At 39.1% G+C, this 21,655-nt stretch overlaps 1 protein-coding gene across 1 annotated transcript in view; it reads left to right on the forward strand.

Annotated features, from left to right (window-relative positions):
• The first annotated feature begins 3,909 nt into the window (after nt 1-3,909).
• The window catches only part of ZMPSTE24 (zinc metallopeptidase STE24), a 51,472-nt gene continuing 33,726 nt past the window's right edge, over nt 3,910-21,655 (forward strand). The window contains exons 1-5 of the mRNA XM_006886505.1: nt 3,910-4,151; nt 7,057-7,203; nt 11,056-11,142; nt 18,662-18,778; nt 19,143-19,295. Coding sequence (XP_006886567.1) covers nt 4,032-4,151; nt 7,057-7,203; nt 11,056-11,142; nt 18,662-18,778; nt 19,143-19,295 — 624 coding nt within the window. The 5' untranslated portion in view covers nt 3,910-4,031. The remainder of the gene's footprint in view (nt 4,152-7,056; nt 7,204-11,055; nt 11,143-18,661; nt 18,779-19,142; nt 19,296-21,655) is intronic.

The raw sequence follows: 21,655 nt of genomic DNA on the forward strand, positions 1-21,655 counted from the left end.
CTACTCATTGTCCAGCTCTCTGATGCATTTCAAGTAATTGCAAAGACTATGGCCTGAATCAGGCACACTTTTGTCTCCAGACTGACATTGTTGTTTCTCAGTACTTTGGAGAGGTCTCTGACAGCAGACTTTGCCAATGCAATTCATCTTTTAATTTCCTGGCTACTGGTGCCATGAGTGTTGACTGTGGAGCCAAGTAAACTAAAGCTATTAACAATCTCAATCTCTTAACCATCTATCATGATGCTGCCAATTAGCCCAGTGTTAAGGATCTTTGTTTTCTTGATGGTTTTTAATCCACACTGAAGGCTGCAGTCCTTGACCTTCTGTAGCAAGCACTTCAAGTCCTCCTTAGTTTCAGTAAGCAAGGTTGTGTCATCTGCATAATGTAGGTTGATGAGTCTTCCTCCAATACTGATGCCACTTTTCTCCTTATAGAGCCCAGCCTCCTGGGTAATCTGTTCTACATATAGGTTGAAAAGGTATGGAGATAGGTCACATCCCTGGCATATACCCTTCCTAACCATGCAGTGTTTCCTTGCTCTGTTCTGATGACTACCTCCTGTTCCAAGAAGAGTTTTTGCATAAGCATGATCAAGTGTTCTGAGATTCCTATTTTCCTGAGTTAGCCAGTTTGTTGTGGTCCACACAGTCAAATGTCTTTGGCCTTTGCATAGTCAATAAAACGCAGATAGACATTCCTCTGGTGCTCTCTCCTATCAGCAAAGATCCATCCAACATTAGCTATATCCCTAGCACAACAGCCTCTTCCAAACCCAGCCTGCACTTCTGACAGTTCTCCGTTGATGGCTGTTCCAGTCAGTTTTGGATAATTTTCAGCAGAATCTTGCTTACATGTGATATTAATTAATGTTCAATAATTTCCACAACCCATGGTGCCTAACACACTTTATCTGACAGTATAGGTGAGAAGTTTGTTACTGCATTGCTGAAGGAGTGCCAGGCAATCTTTTGAAATCAATGTCTTAATTTTTTTGTGTCACAAAGATGGAGTGTCAAAGACTTAAAGCTTCATTTCCATTTTAAGACAATCATATTAAAAAAAAAGTAAAACTTTATTGGAAATTCATCTTCCAGTTGTATGGTGCTTTCCTCCCAACTAATTCAACCAAAAACATTTTATGACAGGTTTGGAAGCAGGAGTGGCATCTGCTTCCTAAACAACACGCCTCTGGAAACTCTATGAACTTTGATAAATGTCGATAGTTATAGAGGGGCTTCAGGCCTTTTGTTCATAGGGTTGCTATGAGTCGTGCTCGACTCAAAGGCAACCAACAACACAATTAATGTATCCATGTGTTCCTTACTGTTATGTAAATAGGACTCAGTTTCAATATTGTTTTCACAGAAAGGAGTGAAAATATTATTCCCTTAAATAAATAGATCAGAATGCTAGTAGTCTAGTAGTTTTGCTAAATGAGTTCTTTGATTTCCTTCTGAGTTATAGTGTTCATAATATTTATTTCCAAGGATCCATCAGTTGACAATTCAAATAAGTCCAACTATTAATTTTGTTGAAAGCAAGAATTGGAAGCCATCTGACTTACAAAAGAATGTTATCCTGTTATTAGTCATTCTTTTCTCAAGTGACATTTAATTATACTAATAACTCTCAAAGTCATTTCTGAAGGGCTGGGATATTTGAAATACTGTTAATTTCAACACATTATTAGCTTTACAGTATCACTAAATATACTGTAGCCAGAACTCTGCGGCTTTAGTATTAGCCTAATTTATTGAAAAGGCTAGTCATGTCAAATTAGCAAGGCCAGTATCTTTATCAAACCAGTTGACTACAACTAGTTTTTTGCCCTGAAAAATTTTAACTTTATTTTTCAAGACAATTAATCACCCTTGACTAAATTTTACTTCTGAATTCCAAGACAGACATGGCTCAGAGCCTTTCTAAGAATTAGTCTCCTAGATGAAGGTCTTTTTTCATGTATTGCTAACCAGTTTTCCTAGCATTAGGAAAGATAGATAGGCAGTCTTTTCAAGTTAATATTTACAGGCTCAGCTTGGAATATACCCTGAGAAAATTAGAATTGAGGCACAAAAGACTTATGTACCAATGTTCATGGCAGAGTTTTCCCCCATCACAAGAATATGGAAACAGCCCAAATGTCCAACCACAAGTGAACGGATTGAGAAATTGTGGTACAGTCACATGTTGGAATACTATGCAGCATCCAGGAGCAATGGTTTTGAAAATCACTATATAATTTGGAAAGGACTGGAGAGCACTATGCTAAGTGAGCTAACTCAGTCCCATAAGGACAAATACTATATAAGACTATTATTGTAGAAATTGAAAGATAACTAGTAAAACGTGTATGAGGATCCAAGGGGGGAAGGGTAGGAATAGAAGGGTGAGGATGGGCAGCCCGGTAATCATAGGGTCACACAATTTGATGGGTAGAGGGAGGGGTAGATAAAGAAAATGGGAAAGATCCGGTGTGAAAAACAACGTAATGTATATGAACTTTGTAAGCAAACCAGCATAAAATAAAAATGTTACTAAAAAAAAAAATTTACAGCCCCGAATACCCATTGGCAAACTGCTGAGTCAGAATCAATCCAATAGCAATGGGTTTTCTACAGGGTACGGTCCATTAGGTAAAAGCAGCCTAGACTACATTTGGGATTGTAGCAGAGTTTCTTGCCTAGAGTACATCTGGGGTGGATGGGAGATCTTTCAACAAAATAATTTCATCATCACTATTGCCTACTTGCTATGAATCAGAGAGCTGAACAATGACTAGGGATGACAAGAAGAATCGGTGCTTTTGAGTTGTGGTTCTGGAAGAGTCTTGAACATACCATGGACCGTCAAGAAAACAAATTGGTTCGTCTTGGAGAGGATGAAACCAAGTTTCTCCTTTGAGGCTAGGATTTTAAAGCTGTCTCACATGCTTTGAGCACGTAGCCAGGAGGGACCAGCCCCTGGAGAAGGACATCATGCTTAAGGGTGGAAGGACAGCACAAGAGAGGAAGACCCAGCATGAGATGGACTGACACAATTACTAGGATAACTGGGGTTGGTGTATCTGAATCACTGAGACTGGCTCAGGACAGGGCAGGCTTTAAAGCTGTTGTTTTACATAGGGTCGCTATGGATTGCAGGCGACTCGACGGCACATTAACAGCACTGTCTACTTTAATATTCTTGAATTCAGAACTTCCCGACAAAGGCCATAACACTTCGCTTACAATGTTTTGTTTTGCTCTTTTTTTTTTTTTTATTCCTGTTATCTCCCAAGATACTGAACATACTCTAGTTTGAACAGGACTGGTTTAGAGTAACCCTTTTTAGAGTCTAGAGACTTTGGTGGTGGTAGCTAAGGAGTTGCGCTGCCAACGCAAAAGCACGAGGTTCTAATCCATCAGCTACTACTCTGGAGACAGATGGGCAATTTACGCCCAATTTACAAACCTTTTATAAATTTTTTTTCCCCTTAGCTACTTTAGGGCGTGAGTGACGGCGCACTTTATAACTTCCCACATAGCCCCATTAACAGTGGGACTGAGTCCACCCAGAAGGCAAAGCTTGAATAGAAATGATGCCCCAGGGACCCCAAAACGGAGAATTTTGCTGCGCTGCAGTGCCCAGGAGGGAGTCTAGTACTCTCTGCTGGAAGCCAAAGTAAAGGGGAACGAAGAGAAGGTGGGTGTCACACGCTCAAATCAGCACAGTCAGAGCAAGTGGGAGTTTCCGAGACTAAGAAAGCGGAAACCTCGCGGATAGGACCTCGGCTTTCTTCAGGCCGGAAATAAGGAAGGCTGGGGTGTTCCTTTTCCGGCAGAAACCAGGAAACTCTGTGAGGAGCGGTGCAGGGGGACGGTATTTGTGTGACACTACCGGTTGCTCAGAGGGCTGGGATGGGGACTGGTGTCCGTGTAGGGGCGCGCGGAAGGGACCGATATAATTGTGACACTGCAAAGCTCGCTGGGGGGACGGGTATTGGTGTGGCACTGGCGCACGCCGGTGGAGCCGGCGGATCCCGGTGGCCATGGGGATGTGGTCTCTTGACGCGATGTGGGACATGCCAGCCGAGAAGCGGATATTCGGGCTCGTGTTGCTATTCTCTTGGACAGTGTATCTTTGGGAGACGTTTCTAGCACAGAGGCAGGTGAGCGTGCACAGAGCCCCTCTGACCCCCACACCTGGCCAGCCCAAGGCCAGCATCGGCCTGGACCCCAGTCTTGGGTCCTGTAGTCTCTAGTACACCTCATACTTTGGCCTTGAGGCAAGCTGTGTCTTGAAGGGCTGTTAGTGCACAGGATCGTTCTTGACAAGAGTATCTTGAGACCCTGCCTCGTTGAGGCCTGGAGAAAGGGAAGGAAGGACTGCCGATTTGTTAAGCTTGACTCTCCTCCCAGAGCTCAAGCTTGATTCTTCTGCCCAGATTTAGCCTACCTTTCGCCACGACCCTAGAAAATGCTAATTTTCCGAATTGCAACTTCACCATGGCATTTGTGTAATCAAGATTCGATCACAGGATGGGGGAAAATAAAGATTTTGCAGTTCTTCTAAGAACCGGAACTATTTTATTTCTTTATATAAATTATAAGTGTAGGGGGTCTTTTTGGTCCCAAGAACAATTTTTTAAAAAAATGTCTTTATTATTTTTGTTAAAAAAATAAATGAAAGTTACTTGATAACAACTCTACAAAGGTAGTTGTAATATACTAGGGATCTGAACTTTTAAATGAGGTGGATTTTAGCTTTAATTGACCCTTTTACTTCTGGCTTGTTCACCATCACTCTTAGCTGTCGCTGAATTATGTCACCCATACGATGGTTATTGATGATTATGGAAAACCTTTCTGTTTTAATCTTTTTTTCCTTTTGAAATCACTACCTTTTCCCTTTGTTAATTTCTTACTCTGTTTACCTCTTACTTTCTATGAGTCTTTATATGAAAAAGCTTTTGTTTTATCTATTGCTGTGTAAGTACCAGTGGTATAGTATGTAACCCATCAGGTTGCCAGCTTAAAGATTGGCAGTTCAAAACCATCAACTGTTAAGCAGGAGAAAAATGAACAGTCTCCTCTTACAAAAATTTACAGACTGGGAAACTGGACAGAGGGTTACTTTGAGTGAGAACCCTGCAGAAAGGACTGACATCTAGGTCTTGACTTTTTCTTTTAACCCTGGGTATTCAAAGGTGTATGCCTTTCTTTACATAGCTCTTTGGATAGGTTCATTAGAAGGGAATTCTGTAGAATTAGAGAAGACCTTATGCATAAAATGCCTGTATTGGTTTGTGGTGCATTGAACATGCATCTGTCTTTAGGGTTTTGTCTTTTTTTTTCCTTTTTGTGTACCATCGAGTTGGATCCGACTGGCACAGGAGGAGATTTACCCGCCTCCTCCAGCAGACATCTGGTGGTTTCGAACCGCGTGCCTTCGGGATTGCAGCTCAACTACTTGCTGTTAGACCACTAGAGCTCTCTGTCCGGTTTCCTTTAATGAAACTTGTTGTGTGTGGTCCAGTCGGAACCAACCCATAGCTCACCTCCAGCAGGTTTTCAGAAGCAGTAAATTGCTTGGAAGGAGATTGTCCATCCTTCTCTCACAATAATAAGGGTCGTTACAGTATCTGCATTTCAGTAGTGTGTGTCTCTTGTTGAGTTATGCTTTAACATTTTTATGTCTTGAGGGTTTTTGTTTGTTTGTTTTGAGGACTGGTAAGAATCAGAATCTATATAAAGAACATTTGTTGTAAAACCATTGAAAAAGATGCTGATTATTAATACTGATTGAAGTCTATCCCTAAATTATGCCGCATGGACTGGAAGTACCTTTTAGTATTTAGCATCATGTAAAAGTTTAGCTTTCTTGAAGCACTAGTAAAGGTCCTCCAATTTCCCTTAATTTGGCTTGCAGAAACCTTAGGACCATATTTAAAGACCAGCACAGTACCACAGTATCTGTTGTTGTTGTTTGTTTAATGCCGTCGAGTCGTAGACGACTCATAGCGACCCTATGAACGAACAGCCTGAGCACTGTTCGTACATAGAGTTTCCGGAGGCAAGCCATTTTGGAAGTGGATGCCGCTCCTGCTTCCAGGCTTGATTTAGTTGGGAAGCTCCAGTATCTAGCATGCTCATATTTATCATATTTGCTTTCTTACCTTTTCATGTATTTTCTGTTTTATCAACTCAGCTCATTGCCACTGAGTTGGAACTGACTAATAGCTGACTCTCGCTGGGTTTCCAAGGCTGTAAATCTAATGGGAGGAGATTGCCCATCTTTTATCTGTAGTTTGCTGGAGGGTCCGAATCAACAGAGGGCATGATGTGTGGATAACTAGCTTGAGTCCCTATGGACTACTTTATAAACGTTAGTAATACATGGAATAAGCAGTACACTTTGTGATATTACCATTTTGTTATACAGTCTATGATAATGATAACCCTGATTTTAATTTTATCCAGTCAGTTCTCAGATTCTTTTATTTTTCACTTTTATTACTTGTTTCTGTTGTCATTGTACTTGATAAAATACAGTATTTGTATTCGTATAAAACAAATTCAGTAGATTTACAAATACTATGAATGCATCAATGTTTCAAGGAGGACTGAAAAATACTGATCTTTCAATTGTGGTGTTGGAGAAGGATACTGAATATCCCATGGACTGCCAAAAGGACAAACAAATCCATCTTGAAGGATATGCAACAGGAATAATTCTTAGAGGCAAAGACACTGGAACTTTGTCTCCTGTAGTTTGGGCATGTTACCATGAGGGGCCACTTCTTAGAAAAAGATGTGTTAGATAAATTGAGGGTCAGAGACAGAGGAAGACCCTCAATGAGATGGATTAACATAGTTACCAGAGTTTTTTCTGCTCAAGAATGGCAGAAATCCTGAGGATGGAGTATTCTGGCATTCTGATAGGGCAGCGTTCTGATCTGTTGTTCGTAGGGTAGGTATGAATCATAGTAGACTGGATAGCACCCATCAACAACATGTAATGTTTAATTGTAGTGATTATCATAATAAATTACAAATGTCTTCAAAATATTTCAGAGAAGGATATATAAAACAACAACTCATGTACCAATGGAATTAGGACAGATTATGGATTCAGAAACATTTGAGAAATCGCGACTATATCAGCTGGATAAAAGTACTTTCAGCTTCTGGTCAGGACTGTACTCAGAAATTGAAGGCACGGTGAGTAATTTACTTCTTGAAGAGAAGTAAACTTCTTAAACTTTTTAATACTTTGTAGTATAGTCCTACATTTTGTGATACCTACAGATCATAGAATGCTTTCCAAACTCTTGTTGATAAGACTGGGTCTGGATTAAAAGAAGTAGAATCATTACTGTTTAGTCAGCTGAAAATTCTAGACTTTGTTAATCATCATCCTGAGACCAGGGGTGATAAAAACCATAATTTGTGTTGTATGTTACTCTTGTAACTTCTAACTCATCCTTCATATTGCAATCTGAATAATCTTTCAGAAGCACAATTTTGATCGCACTATTCTCCCATATAAAACCTTTGAATGGCCTCCTGTTTTCTTAAGTAAAAGCCCAAGCCATTTGGCATGACTTACGAGGGCCTTCGCAAACTGTTAACCATATATATATAATCTTTTTCATCCATTCTCCTAATTATTGTTTCTGTTTCTCTCCACCTCCCAGTTTTAGTCACTTTCATATGCTAACATTTCTGCCTGGACGCCCTTCCCTTCTTCATCTCTACCTACTGACTGGATCCTGGTTAACCCCTCCTCATCCATTAGGATGTGTTGTTGAGTACCGTAGAGTCAGAACAGACCCATAGCTGACCCTCCAGGAGTTTTTCAGAGGCAGTTATCACACAGGAGTAGATTGCCCGTCCTCCTCCCATGGAGCAGCTGGTAGCCTCGAACCTGCTCCCTTTGGGATTGCAGCACAGCTTCTTGCCACTAGGACACCAGAGCTCCCTATCCATTAGGATGGAGATAAGAAATCATTTCTTCTGGGAGACCTTTTGAAACTCCTTATTCTCAAGTTTGGGTTAGGTAGCATCCTATTGTATCTTTACTTGTCATATTATACTGAATTTCCCTGTTAGTTGACAGATGGATAATTCCTTAAGGAAAGGGTACTTTAAGGTCTTGTTCACCGTTGTCCACATAGTGCCTAGCATAAAGTAAGCCCATAATTCCTATTCATTGATATGAAAAATAAGAAATTAATGTGAAAAATATTTTTATTTATTGATGTTTGAATGAATGAAACAATCAATGTAAAATCAGTGTAAAAACAATGTTTTTACTTAGCAAAATAGTGTTAACCCTACTCCTGTTCTAGATGAAGGGAGGCCATATCTCTCAACCTTTTAAAAAAAATTTTATCTTGTATTGGTTTGCTTTCAGAGATCATATACATTGTGTTTCATACAATCATTCCATTCATTATGTTTTATAAAATTAATCACCGTTGAACAATGCTTACCATTGCCCTGTCTTTCAAGATCTTTGCCAGATTGTTCCCATTTCCTTTACCCCTCTCTCCCTCTACACACCAAATTGTGTGACCCTATGATTTTCCCCCGTCCATCCTCACCACTCTGCCTTCTCCATTCCCCTCCTTGGATCCTCATACATGTTTTACTAGTTATTGTTTCTACAATAATGGCCTTATATGGTATTTGTAGTTAAGAGACTGAGTTCATTCACTCAACATAGTACTCTCCAATCCCTTCCAGATTATGTATTACTTTTTGAAATCTTTGCCCCTGCGTGCTATGTAGTAATTCATCATGTGAATCTACCACCATTTCTCAATCTGTTCCATTGTGGTTGGACATTTGGACTGTTTCCATGTTCTTACGATGGTGAATAACACTGCTGTGAAGATTGTTGTACAAATCTCCATTTATGTCTCAGTTCTAGTTTTCTCAGGGTGGAATAGCTGGGTCATATTGAATTTTTATGTTCAGCTTTTTGAGGAAATGCCAAACTGCCTTCCAGAGTTGTAACTCTCAAACTTTTTTGTCATTATCTTTCTCTTTCAGGATTCTTTTTAGATATGTTCTTCTTAATCACTCCCTCCATGAAATTTAATGCAATACCCATACTGTGTATTTATTTATGCACAGTATATATAAAACAGAGTAAGATTTTTTCATCCTCAGGAACTAACTCTTGCTCCCTTAGAGGCTCTGTTACCCATATTGAGAATGAATGGTGTAGAAGTTAATGGCAGACTCTGAATTCAGGTGGTTTAGTTTAAATCTCAGCTTGCCCACACTGTCCTTCAACATTTCTGTGTCTTATTTTTTCCATAAAAATGGCACAATGAAAATAGGGTTGAAGATTAAATTAATTACTATACATAGAAGGCTTAGAATGGTGCTTGAATCAGTGTTCTGTTCTGGGTGTTGTTACATTTATCATCATGATTATATTCATCATTATTATTCCTCTAGAATCCTTTTTTATTTATTATTATTATTGTTTTTGTCTAGAATTCTTTTTAGACCCCCCCCTCCCCCAGTACTACTCAGGTACAGGATGACACAGGATAGGGCAAGTTTGGGATCCATTGTTCATGGGGTTACTGTGAGTCATATTCAACTCGGTGGCACCTAACAACAGCAGTGCTACTCAGAGAAAGAGTCATAAATAAAAAATAATTGAGATCAGCCTTGTCATTGTTTCTTGCGTTAAAGAAAAGAAACTGGCCATGTAACTTTGTTAAATGATAATATCATTGTCTAGTTGCTTATAGGATTTTTCTTGATGAGTATGGAATAAAATTGCATCGGTTTCATAGCTATTGACAGTAATAATCTTTTCTGTGTTTTTTAAATTTATTATATTTTTACTAACCCAAGACTGCTTAATGTGATACTGAATTTCATTATTAAAACCTGCTGCTTTCCAGAAAAGTTAGAAAAGGTAGCATTATTATTAATTATGTTCAGCTTTGGTTAATTTTTCTGAAGCATTTCTTCTGTTGGGGCGGGGACCCAGGTGAGAAATCAATCTTGGAAATTGATGAGAGTTGGAAAGAGATGATAGTAGAGAAACTTAGACATGATCCTCTTTTCCTTTCTGATGTTCATCTCTGAAGTTATTTGTTTTACCCGCAAAGAACCATAATAAAATGACTGGGAAAAGATACTCTATTTCATTGAACTCTTTATAGGAGTGCTAGACAAGAGCTTGATCATTACGCTTGGTAACTGTAGAAATGTTTGTTCTTGGGGAGTGTGGAGGTAGTGAGAATACATATATAAAAGGAGAGCTTTGTAATTTGTTGTAGCTCATACTTAAAGCTGGACTGATTAGCTAATGCTAGTAACAGCAATAGTCCTCATAATAATTGAGTGGATAGTAACCGCCATTTTATATTTGATTTCTATAATTATTGTTTTCTTTGAAAGTTATTACAACCTCCTAAGGTAGAAAGGACAGGCATTATTACTTCTCTTTTATGGCTGAGGTAGCAAAGGCTCAGAAAAATTAAATAGCTTCCATACTTAATGGCTAAGTGACACTAATAGATCAGAGAACTGGGTCAGAGAAACTTTAGGTTTCTGAGTCTTTAAAATCACATTGAAGAAACTGTCTCAGAAGCTAAATACAGAAACATGAATATGCTAATTTATCCTTGGGAAATTAGCTGATCATTTGATAAGAACAAATTCAGTGTATGAAACTATTTTGTTTGAGACCAAGCTAATTCCTGTTTTATACTGAATACAGTTAATATGTATATATGTTTTAGTCACAAAGAATAAATGAGAAGAGTAATTTATTAATGGCTTAAGTGTACAGACAAAAAAAATTTAATTGACTAAACATAGTCTCTAAATTGGCTTCTATTCATGCATCTACATGTCTGCTTTATCCAAAGTGAGATAGGTCTCTTACTCTTTAGAGATAGCCCTTTTTCTTTTATGATGTGTTCTTACATGATAGTTTCCTATACTACTCAGAATTGCAGCGCAGCTTCTTGCCACTTGGCCACCAGAACTCCCTCCCTATACTATTCAAAGATGACCAAAGTGTACTTTGTTTTATAGCTTATTCTGCTCTTTGGTGGAATCCCTTATCTATGGATGCTTTCTGGAAAGTTCTGTGGATATGCTGGCTTTGGACCACAGTATGAGGTATGTATTTCATTAGCTTATGCTTGTCAGAGTCAGTCTTTTTACTTGTCAAGCTTTTATGCTAAAGTTAGCAGGCTTACTTCTTCGCTTTGTCCTTACCTTCCACAGAGTATTGGTTAGGATAATTCTGGTTACTGTAGCAAAGCTGAGGGTTTAAGTGACTTTATTTCATAATTCTGCCACCTTCTGAGCACCCCAGCATATTCTGCATCCAACAAATAGAATGAGGGTAGAGAAATCACACCCTTTTCTTCAGTTTTTGGATTCCAAAGTGATCCCTGTGTTTTGCACCCACATTTTGCTGGTGAACAATTACTCGGTCTTATCTTGATGCAAGGGACCTGGGTGTTGGGAGTCCCTTGCTTGATATTGCTTTCCTTGGGACAGCTCTGTGCAGTGAGAGGGGAAGCATGAATGTTGTTGGACATAGACTAAGCAGGTATTTCTGTGTTACACACACTTAGCAAGTATTTCAGACAAAAACAGGCTATGCCAGAGTGTATCTGCTAGAATCTCCACTGGGCTGCTGAAGTTGACTATCCACTCTTCTTGGAAGGAACTCCAATTGTCAGGCAAAGCCTTAAACCTGAAACTACCACGTGTAATTGTGGTTGGGACACTACTCTCTGACTTCAATTGCCAACTCTGTTTCCCTCTTGCTGATTGTTTATTTGAAATGATGACTCTTTTCAAAGTGAGTAATTGCATGAAATAAAAACTTCACTGCTGGCTGTTCAGTCCACAGATCACTGTGTAAATAAGAGGTGCATCAAGCATGTCACTTCATTTAAAGTCTATAGATGATTATTGATCAGAGCCTTTGTTTTTCAGTCCATATGCAGACAATAAAGTAGTTGTGTTGCCTTCTGTTTCACATGACCTTTTGTAGTAATACATATTCAGAAGAAGAAATTGACCAAGAAAGATAGAAAAGTCTTTAGGTGGTACAGATGGTTACTGAGCTGAGCCATTTGTGAAAGATTAGTGGTTTGAGTCGACCCAGATATGCATTGGAGGAAAGAAATAATCTACTTCCAAAAAGAATTATTGTGTGCTGTAGAGTCAGCACTGACTCATAACTGACCCTCAAACCAGGTTTCAGAGGCTTTCTGCCACATGGGAAGACTTTGCCCATCTTTCTTCTGCTGACTATCTGATGGATTTAAACCACCTGCCTTTGAGTTGGGAGTACAGCTTCTTACCTACTAGACCAGAAGAGTTCCCTCCAAAAAGATTAGGTAAAGAAAATGAAAGTTTAAAAAAGAACACTGGCTATGAAATTTCAGTCTATTATAAAGAAAGTTACAGAAGAAATTGCTGACCATTGGGAAGTTGTTACTCAAGTTAATTTAGTATTTATGAATATCTAAAAACCTCTTCCTCTTAATGTCTGTAGACCTCATTCTTTGTGTGTGTGTGTGTGTGTGTGTATCATCAAATAGGAGATTGTCCCTCCTTCTCCAGCAGAGCATCTGGTGGATTCGAACCACAGACCTCCAGGATTGCAGTGTAGCTTATAGACCTCATTCTTAAGGTGTTTTTCTTTCTGAGTTGGAATTAGAGATATTGCTCTAGGAAGGCACATTTTCCCAGTTTGTTGTGTACCATCAAGTTGGAACTGACGCATAGTTGATCCTCCAGCAGGTTTTTAGAGGCAGTTAATCAGTCACATAGGATGAGATTGCCCATCTTTCTATCACAGAGCAGCTGGTGGATTTGAACTGTGTACCTTTGTACTGAAGTCCGGTGACGTCAGGCTGGAGACTAAGGTGCGCCCGATCCAGGCTATAGTCTTTGCAATTACGTGCTATGCATCGGAGTGAAAAGGGATGATAGAAAGAGAATTGATGCCTTTGAGTTGTGGTGCTGGAAAAGAGTGCTGAATGTACCATGGACTTCTAGGAGAACAAACAGGTTTGTTTTGGAGAGGGTGAAGCCAGAATGTACCCTGGAGTCAAGGATTCTGAAGCTTCGTCTGACATACTTTGGACATGTTACAAGGAGGGACTGGTCCTTGGAGAGGGACATCATGTTTGGGAGAATGGAGGGATGGCACAGGAGAGGAAGACCCTTGATGAGATGGATCGATTCTGTGAGTGAAGTGATGGGAATGAATGTGTTTGAGACAGCGAGGTTGGCACAGGATAGAATGGCATTTAGGGCTCTTGTACATAGGGTCGCTATGAGTCGCAAACAATTTGATGGCACATAACAACACCACCTTTGCGTTGACGGCGCAGTTCCTTACCACTAAGCTACCAGAGCTCCTTACATACCAGTAAGCCACCAGAGCTCCTTACATCCCCTTTTTGCTTAGCTTTATTTCTTTCTAAGCTTTAGTTCATGTTTGTCTGTTCAAGCTGGAAGGTTCTTACAGAGTAGTAGAAAGTAGTGGAAAGTAGAAATTTGGGGTCAGATTATGAGACTATTATAAGTGTAAAACATCATATTTTATACAAGAAAACCTTTAACATTGTTTGATAAAGAAGTACAATTTCAGATTAATCTGCCTTATATGTAGGATGGATTGAGATGAGAATGACTGACAGTAGCAGAAAGACAACAGACTACAACAGGAGTCGTAGTAGCAAGATGGGGTAAGGAGAGGGAGTTGGCCACACATGACTGTTTAAAAATTTATATATTTGATACAGGAAAAAAAAAACCCTTTAAAAAAAGTTCAGTACCTCACTAGAAAAATAGGTAAAAGCAGAAATTCAAATGACCATTAAATACTTGAAAAAAATGTAAATCCATATTGAAAATTGCTCTTTAAAACAAGGATTTAATGATAACATGTTAACAGTAATTAATTATCTTTTTCCCTTACCATGGCAAGTTGGGAAGAACAGTAAAAATAATAGAATTGGTAAGGGGTAGGGACACAGATAGTTCCATTCATGGTGGATTGAACATTGGCTCACTTTTTCTGGAAGATAGCTTTGAAGTAAGTTTCACAAACCTTTAAAAAGCTTATACTCTTTGACACAAGATATTTCATATGCCTGAAATTATAGAGAATGAGTGCTTGGATAGCTCTGTTGGTATAATGGTAAGGAATTGTGCTGCCAAACCAAAGGCTAATGGTTCTAATCCATCAGCTGCTCTGCAGGAGAAGAGAATAAGTGCATGGAGATGTACGTATAAAAAAATTTATTACAGTTTTGAAATTATTATTATAGTGGAAATGTCCACCTATAAACTGAAGTATTCTAGAATCATTGAAAGTGATGAAGTAGTTTGACATTTATTGGTATGGAAAGCTGTTTATCAGAGGTGATTAAATGAGACAGGCAAGTGCTTATACAATTTATACAAATTGCATTTGTGAAAGAGGGGATTCTGATTCTTTAGTTTTGAGGATGGTCCTGGAACCTTCTTCCTGCCCCAGTTTTTGGTTTGTAAACAAGTGCTGGAATAAACCTTCTTGCATGTTATAGCCAGACAGATCTTCCTTCTGCCCAACTCCCTTTTATCCTTTGTTTATAAACTTAGACCAACTTACACTTGCTACCAAGTCAAATATAGTTTGATATAAAAGCATGGAGTTGTCCAGTTTGATGGATGGTGGGGTGAGGGAAATTGGAAGAATCTGGTCTGAAAAACAATGCATTTGAATTTTGTAAATAATCTAGTATATTAAAAATAGAAAAAAATACACCAACCTCCCTTCCCCCCCAAACTCATTGCTGATGAGTCTGAACCCTAGCTGACCCTCCAGTGGTTTTTTGGAGGTGGTAACTCTCACAGGCAGGAGATTGTTGGTCTTTCTTCTGCAGAGCAGCTGATGGATTTGAACCACCAGAGAGTTGTCACCTTTGTATTAGCAACATAACTCCCTACCCACTCGACCACCAGACTTATATTTAACGTTACAGAATTCAGTTATACACTGAGGAATGAAAGAGAGAGAGTAGGGGTTGAAGGAGAGAAAATATATTATTTTTCATGTCTTTTCCCTCTCCTCCAACTCTGATCAATTAAAACTTAACCCTTCACTATCAGGAAACATTTGCAGAGAAACAAGGTAATTAATTGGCTTTTTGCCTTCTTTGCGGACCTATTTAAAAGCAATCAAAAGAATTATTGAAGATAATTTTCTGTTTGAGTTTGACCTTTTTTGAGAGCTTTTGAATACCCCTCTTAACCTGCCCCAGGACAGTGTGGGTTTGTTTTAATTGTAAAACACATGTATGGGGATCCAAGGGTATAAGGGTTGGGAGCAGAAAAGTGAGGCTGGAATCACAGGGTTGCACAATTTGCTGGGTTGAGGGAGTGAATGAAGGAAATGAGAAGGATCCAGTAGGGACCAGAAAAGACAGGGTAATGGTGAGCATAATCCAATGGTGATTAATATATATATATTTTTTTTTAAACAAAGAGATTGTCTTTTTGTTTTGTGTGTGTGTGTGTGTGTGTGTGTGTGTGTGTGTTTAATTTATTATTAATTTCAGTGAAAATTTGCAGAGACTTTGGATTTCCATTCATTCATTGTTGCACTTCTCTCCCCTCCCAACCCTCCCCCCTAAGTACACTACCCTCTTGGAAAAGTAAAAGAAAAATTCTTTGTTTTACAATCTCTCCCCCCAGGTCCACTCCACTATGCAGCCTTCACTCTGGACTCCTGTCCTGACAAAAAATACCTAATCACATATCCCTTTTAAACCGTTTTCTCCCACAACTGTTTCAGTGCAGTGTACATTATTTATCCCATCTTTCTCAGTCTCCCCCCAACCCTGATGTCAGTCCTGTTTTACAACAGTGGCACCATGTAGTATTTGTCTTTTTGTCACTGAGATACTTCACTCAGCATAATGTCCTCCAGGGTCACCCATTTTGAATAATATTGCATGAGTTCCTTGTTTTTCAATGCACCGTAGTATTCCATTGTGTGACTATACCACAGCTTCCCTAGCCATTCATTTGTTGATGGGTACTTAGGTTGTTTCCAACTCCTTGCTGTTGTGAACAAAGCCGCAATAAACATGGGTGTGCAAATACCTGCTTGGATGTCAGTTATGGTCTCTTTGGGGTATATTCCCAGTAGTGGAATTGCTGGGTCAAATGGTATCTCTACTTGCAGCTTTTTGAGAAAGCACCATATCGCCTTCCACAGGGGTTGCACCATTTTACATTCCCATCAACAGTGAATAAGGGTTCCAGTTTCTCCACAACCTCGCCAGCATTTGTTGCTTGCTGTTCTGTTAAATTTTGCTATTCTGACTGGGGTGAGATGATATCTCATAGTTGTTTTAATTTGCATTTCTCTTAGAGCTAGGGATTTTGAACATTTCTTCATGTGCTTGTTAGCCATCTGAATGTCTTTTTTGGTGAAGTCTGTTCATATCCTGTGCCCATTTTTCTATTAGATTATTTACCTTTATCTTGTTGTGGTGGAGAATGTCTTTTTCATTTGTGGGTTTGTCCTTTGGGAATGGGGCATGGACTCTGGCTGCTTCATGCTGAATGGGGACGTTGAGATGAAGGGGAAGTAGAGCCCACTTTAACACTTTGCTAGTGGTCTTGAGTTGAAGCTGTATGCCCTCTTACTCAGAAGATATTTTCCTGACATTTTCTACTCTCTGGACTATAAAGTGTTTACATAGCTGAGTCCAGTGGGAGTGACTGACTGAGCTTTGAGTCCCTATCCATCTTCTCTTCCTTAGTTGGCAATTATATTTCCTTTTTGCCTCTGGACCTGGGCTCAGAGTTCAGGTCTGAAACAAGACTCAGTGTTCAGGCTACCTATGAGAAAAGGGCGCAAACCTAGAATAAACTTGTGAGTTACAAAGAGAAGGACTCTGGAGGTGTTACTCACAGATGCACTGAAGGAGGAGATGGAGGAAAGTGGCTTAGATAAAATTCCTCATACACAGCAGGTAGCTCTCCCCAGGGACCTGATGGCACTCCCCTGAGCCAGGTGGCTGGAGACAGGAGGCTCCCCTGGGGCCTGGTGCAGGCGAGTGTTTTTGCAGCTCCATTCTAAGGCCAGTGTGTTTGTTTGTTTTTAAATTTTCTATTAGTTTACTTACAAAATATGAATACATTGTTTTTAAAAACAAATTCTTTCACCCGCCCCCATCAAATTGTATAACCCCATGATTCTTCTCTCTCTCTCACACCCACACACCACACACACCCCCCCCTCCCCCCGCCCCCCATCCATATCCGTCTGCTTCCAACCTCTCCTATCCCTCTTGGATCCTTATACTCATTCTACAATAATGGTTTTATACAATATTTATCCTTTTGGGATATGTTCACTCAGCATAATGCTCTCCAGTCCTTCCCAAGTTAGGTAATAATTTACAAAATCATTGCTCCTGCATACTGCATAGTATTCCATTGTGTGAATGTACCATAATTTCTCAATCTATTAATTTGTGGTTAGACATTTGGGCTGTTTTCATGTTCTTGTGATGGTGAACATTGGTGTACAAATCTCAGTTTGTGCCTCAGTTCTCATGTTCTCATGTTCTCAGGGTGTATTCCAAGTAGTGGAATAGCTGGGTCATATGAAATTTTTTTTTTTTTTTGCTGAGTACAGTGTACTTTATTAATGGTGCATGACAAGATGGGCTCTCCAAGCCCCTCCCCTTTCTCAGGGGTATTTGATGGAAACTTGTGTCAAGGATGTGAGATTCTCAGTGTGTGGGAGGATCAAGTTGGGGCAAGGGCTCCCCAGCAGCTGAGGGTCTCTCCTAATGCTATTGCTGGGCCTGGTGGTCCAAGGGGCTCTTATTCTTTGGAGGTCATGTGAACCATCAGGTTGACCACCCGGTCATATGGAATTTTTATGTTCAGCTTTCTGAGGAAGCTCCAAACTGCCTTCCAAAATGGTTGTACCATGAGGCCAGCGTTTTTGTAGCTCCATTCTAAGTTTCTTTCCCTGGTCCCAACCAGGCCTGTCATCTTGTTATGATTCTCTAATAAGATGCAACTTTGTTTTCTCTCTCAGTGCTGTCTTAGATTGTGTGGAATTTCTTCCTCCTCATTCCGATTTAATCCTGCCCCCTTAACTTATTCTTTGTTTAGCCCCCCAAGTCTCAACCTGTTTTGTAAACATTCTTGAATTTGTTGTCTCTCTTGTCTGAATTCTTTTAAGTGTCTTTACATATATGGCTCAAGGAAACATAATAAGCTGCTTTGGTGGGGCAGTGGTTATGTGCTTGGCTGCTAACTTAAAGGTCAGCTGTTCTAACTTATCAGCTGCTAAGAAAGGTGTGGCAGTCTGCTTTTGTGAAGCATACAGTTTTGGAAACTTCGGGTAGTTCTACCCTGTCATATACAGGATTATCATGAATTAGAATCAGTTTGATCACAACAGGGAACTTTAATATATAGTTCCTATATAGTCATGGAAGAATTGTTTTACTGCTTATTATTCCATAAAATTAAGCACATAGCTTGGTAGATAGTAGGTATTTAACAAGTGTTATGTGAATTATCCACTCATAATTCATTTAAAGCATTATATTATACCATAAAAATGGGCTTTCCCCTGTCTTCTTGTCTTTAGATCATCCAGTCCTTGGTATTTTTGCTGTTGGCTACACTCTTCAGTGCATTGACTGGTTTGCCATGGAGTCTTTATAACACTTTTGTCATAGAAGAAAAACATGGTTTCAATCAACAGGTAAAATGTAGAATGCACATATTCTTTTTTTATAAGTAAAGACCTTTGTGCTTTTGTCTTCTGCTGGAATAGTTTAAATATTACTTAATAATTTTAGAGCATGAATTAATTGGAAAAAGAATTGTAGATATGGTAAAGATGAATGTTTGAATCTTGCTATCAAAATTGTTATGACCCTGATACATCATGTTATTTCAGTTAATAACATTTAAATAAATTTAAACTTGAAGTGCAAGATAGCTGCTTATTGTGTTCAACTACCTGCTAGTTTTAAAATGGTTTTAATTGCGTATTCTTTATATTTACTTATTACAAAGCAAAACCAGTGTTTTGGTTTCTTGTGATGATGTTTTCTTTTTTGCAGACCTTAGGGTTCTTCATGAAAGACGCAATCAAGAAATTTATTGTGACTCAGTGTATTTTATTACCAGTGTCTTCACTTCTCCTGTACATTATTAAGATTGGAGGTGACTATTTTTTTATTTATGCCTGGCTGTTCACATTAGTTGTTTCTCTGGTGAGTGAAATCTTTTCTTTTACAAAACTTCTTTTGTGAGACAACTCTGATTTAATCTTCATTAGTATGCTATACTTCATTAGGAAAAAAGATGTTCATATACATGCTCCCTTGGCTTCTTTTTGATTACAGAAAAAGGAGAAAAGTGACTCTGATGACTCTGATCCTAGAATTTCTTCTTTTTATGCCAACGTGAAGCTAGTTGATATTTATATTATTATTCCGTTGTCAGGCTGTTTTAAGTTGTGTTGTTTATGAGTTGCCACCAGAGTGGATGGCTAAGATTGGTAATTCAATGACTCCAGACTGACCTCAAGTGCCTAAAAATCGTGAATGTTTTCAAGAGGATGGATTTAAGAAGGAAGAGAGAAAGCAAGCATAAACGTAACCAATTTTCTTTGTTCCCCTCTTCTGCTCCTCTTTCCACTTCGCTCCCATCTCTTTTCTTTAGCCTTTGTCTGTTTCCCACCTTTTCCTCTTCCTCCTTCCTTTACTTTCCCCTGTTCCTCTTCTCCTGCCACCTCTTCTCTGTCTTCTTTCTCCCCTTTGTTCTGTGTATTCTTCCTCTCACTTTTCTCTCCACCTTTGACCACCCTTCCATCTTCTTTTCCTTTTTTTCTTTCCCGTATTCTAAAATCCTTCGCTTCTCAGACTTTACAACACAATCAAAATTATTATCCCCCAGAAGATATTATCTGTCAGCTATTAAGCTCCTTCAGTACCTATGGAGAAATCTTATTTTAATATCAAGGAGCTCATTGCTTTACGTTCCTCTTGTGGGATCAATATCAGAAAATGGGCATTAACTGGGTTTATAAGTATCTGTTTTAAGACATGGGGTGAGAGGAAAGAGATCAGAGAAAATGTGCCAATACTACTTAATGTAGTGCTGTTTCAACCAGTGTACTGCTGTGAACTACAGATAGTTAATTTTAGCAGCCCGACCAGCCAAGTAACAGATGACACATAGTCAAGCTATAGTGATTATTTCTGAGCAAAAAATTCAGGTCTATCTAGCTAGCTCAAAAGGCAGAATTGCAGGTTATGACAGGCTTATAAAGTGTTGGAAATCTCCAAAATAAAAACTTTAAGTTTGAAAAGAACTATAAGTTTAAAACGGTATTACCACCTAAAGATCTTTTTTTTTTTACATTTTTAATTATTAATTTTAATGAAAATTTACAGAGACTGAGGATTTCCATTCTTTCATTGTTGCACATTTCTCCCTGCTCACCCCTCCCTCCCCCATTCACTCTTCTCTTTGAAAAGTAAAAAAAAAATTCTTCCCTTGTTATAAAAACCCCCCCCCCCCCCCCACCTAAAGATCTTAGCCACTCTTAATAGAGCATTCTCTCCTAAAATAAAATTCAGGATTGTTTCATTATCAGATTGTTCTTTGGGATTGAGAATACCAGAATACATAAAGTCATTCTATTTTACTGTGAACGTAAAGTGGGACATTACACTTTTCTTACTTGTTCCCTGAAATTCTGATTTCCATTAATCCTTCTGTTTCTCTGACTTTTTCCTTTCTTTAGTGATAGTATGTTGATCATCACCTTATGCGTTGACTTTCCCTTCATCCATCTTGATGTCTTAATTATCACTAATATTCTCTCTCCCCCCACCTTGGTAATAATCCACAGATGATTCTATCTAATGTAAACCTTCCCTTAGCTTATTTTTCCTTTTATTTTAATTATCTACTAGTTTATTTACAAAATTCAAATACATTGTTTTCAAGAACAAATTCTTTCAATTTCCCGCATGCTTCTACCCATCAGATTGTACAACCCCATAATTAATTCCGTCTTCACCCAGCACATCCACATCACTCTGCTTCCAACATCTCCCACTCCTCTTGGATCGTTATACTCTTTCTACAATGATGCTTTTTTTTTAAATGTTGTTGTTGTTATGTGCTGTCAAGTCACTTGCAACTCATAGCGACCCTATGTACAACAGCCCTAAACTCTGCTCTATCCTGTGCCAATCGCACCGTCTACGACACACCCATCCCGATTACCCCATCACTGAATCAGTCCACTTCACAGAGGGTCGTCCCCTCTTGCGCCGTCCCTCCACCCTACCAAGCATGATGTCCCTCTGCAAGAACCTGTCCTTCCTTGCAACATGTCCAAAGTATGTTAGACAGAGCCTTAGAATCCTTGCCTCCAAGGAGCAGCCTGGTTTGACCCTTTCCAGGGTGAATCTGTTTGTTTTCCTAGCAGTCCATGGTACTCTCAATACTCTTCCAGCACCACAGCTCAAAGGCATCAATTCTCCTTCTAGCCTCCTTAGTCATTGTCCAACTCTGATGCATAACAAGTGATAGCAAAGACCATGGCCTGTATCAGACA

Source organism: Elephantulus edwardii, unplaced genomic scaffold, assembly GCF_000299155.1.
Source record: "Elephantulus edwardii isolate Elephantulus edwardi_28Jun2011 unplaced genomic scaffold, EleEdw1.0 scaffold00049, whole genome shotgun sequence".
NCBI classification, from domain to species: domain Eukaryota; kingdom Metazoa; phylum Chordata; class Mammalia; order Macroscelidea; family Macroscelididae; genus Elephantulus; species Elephantulus edwardii.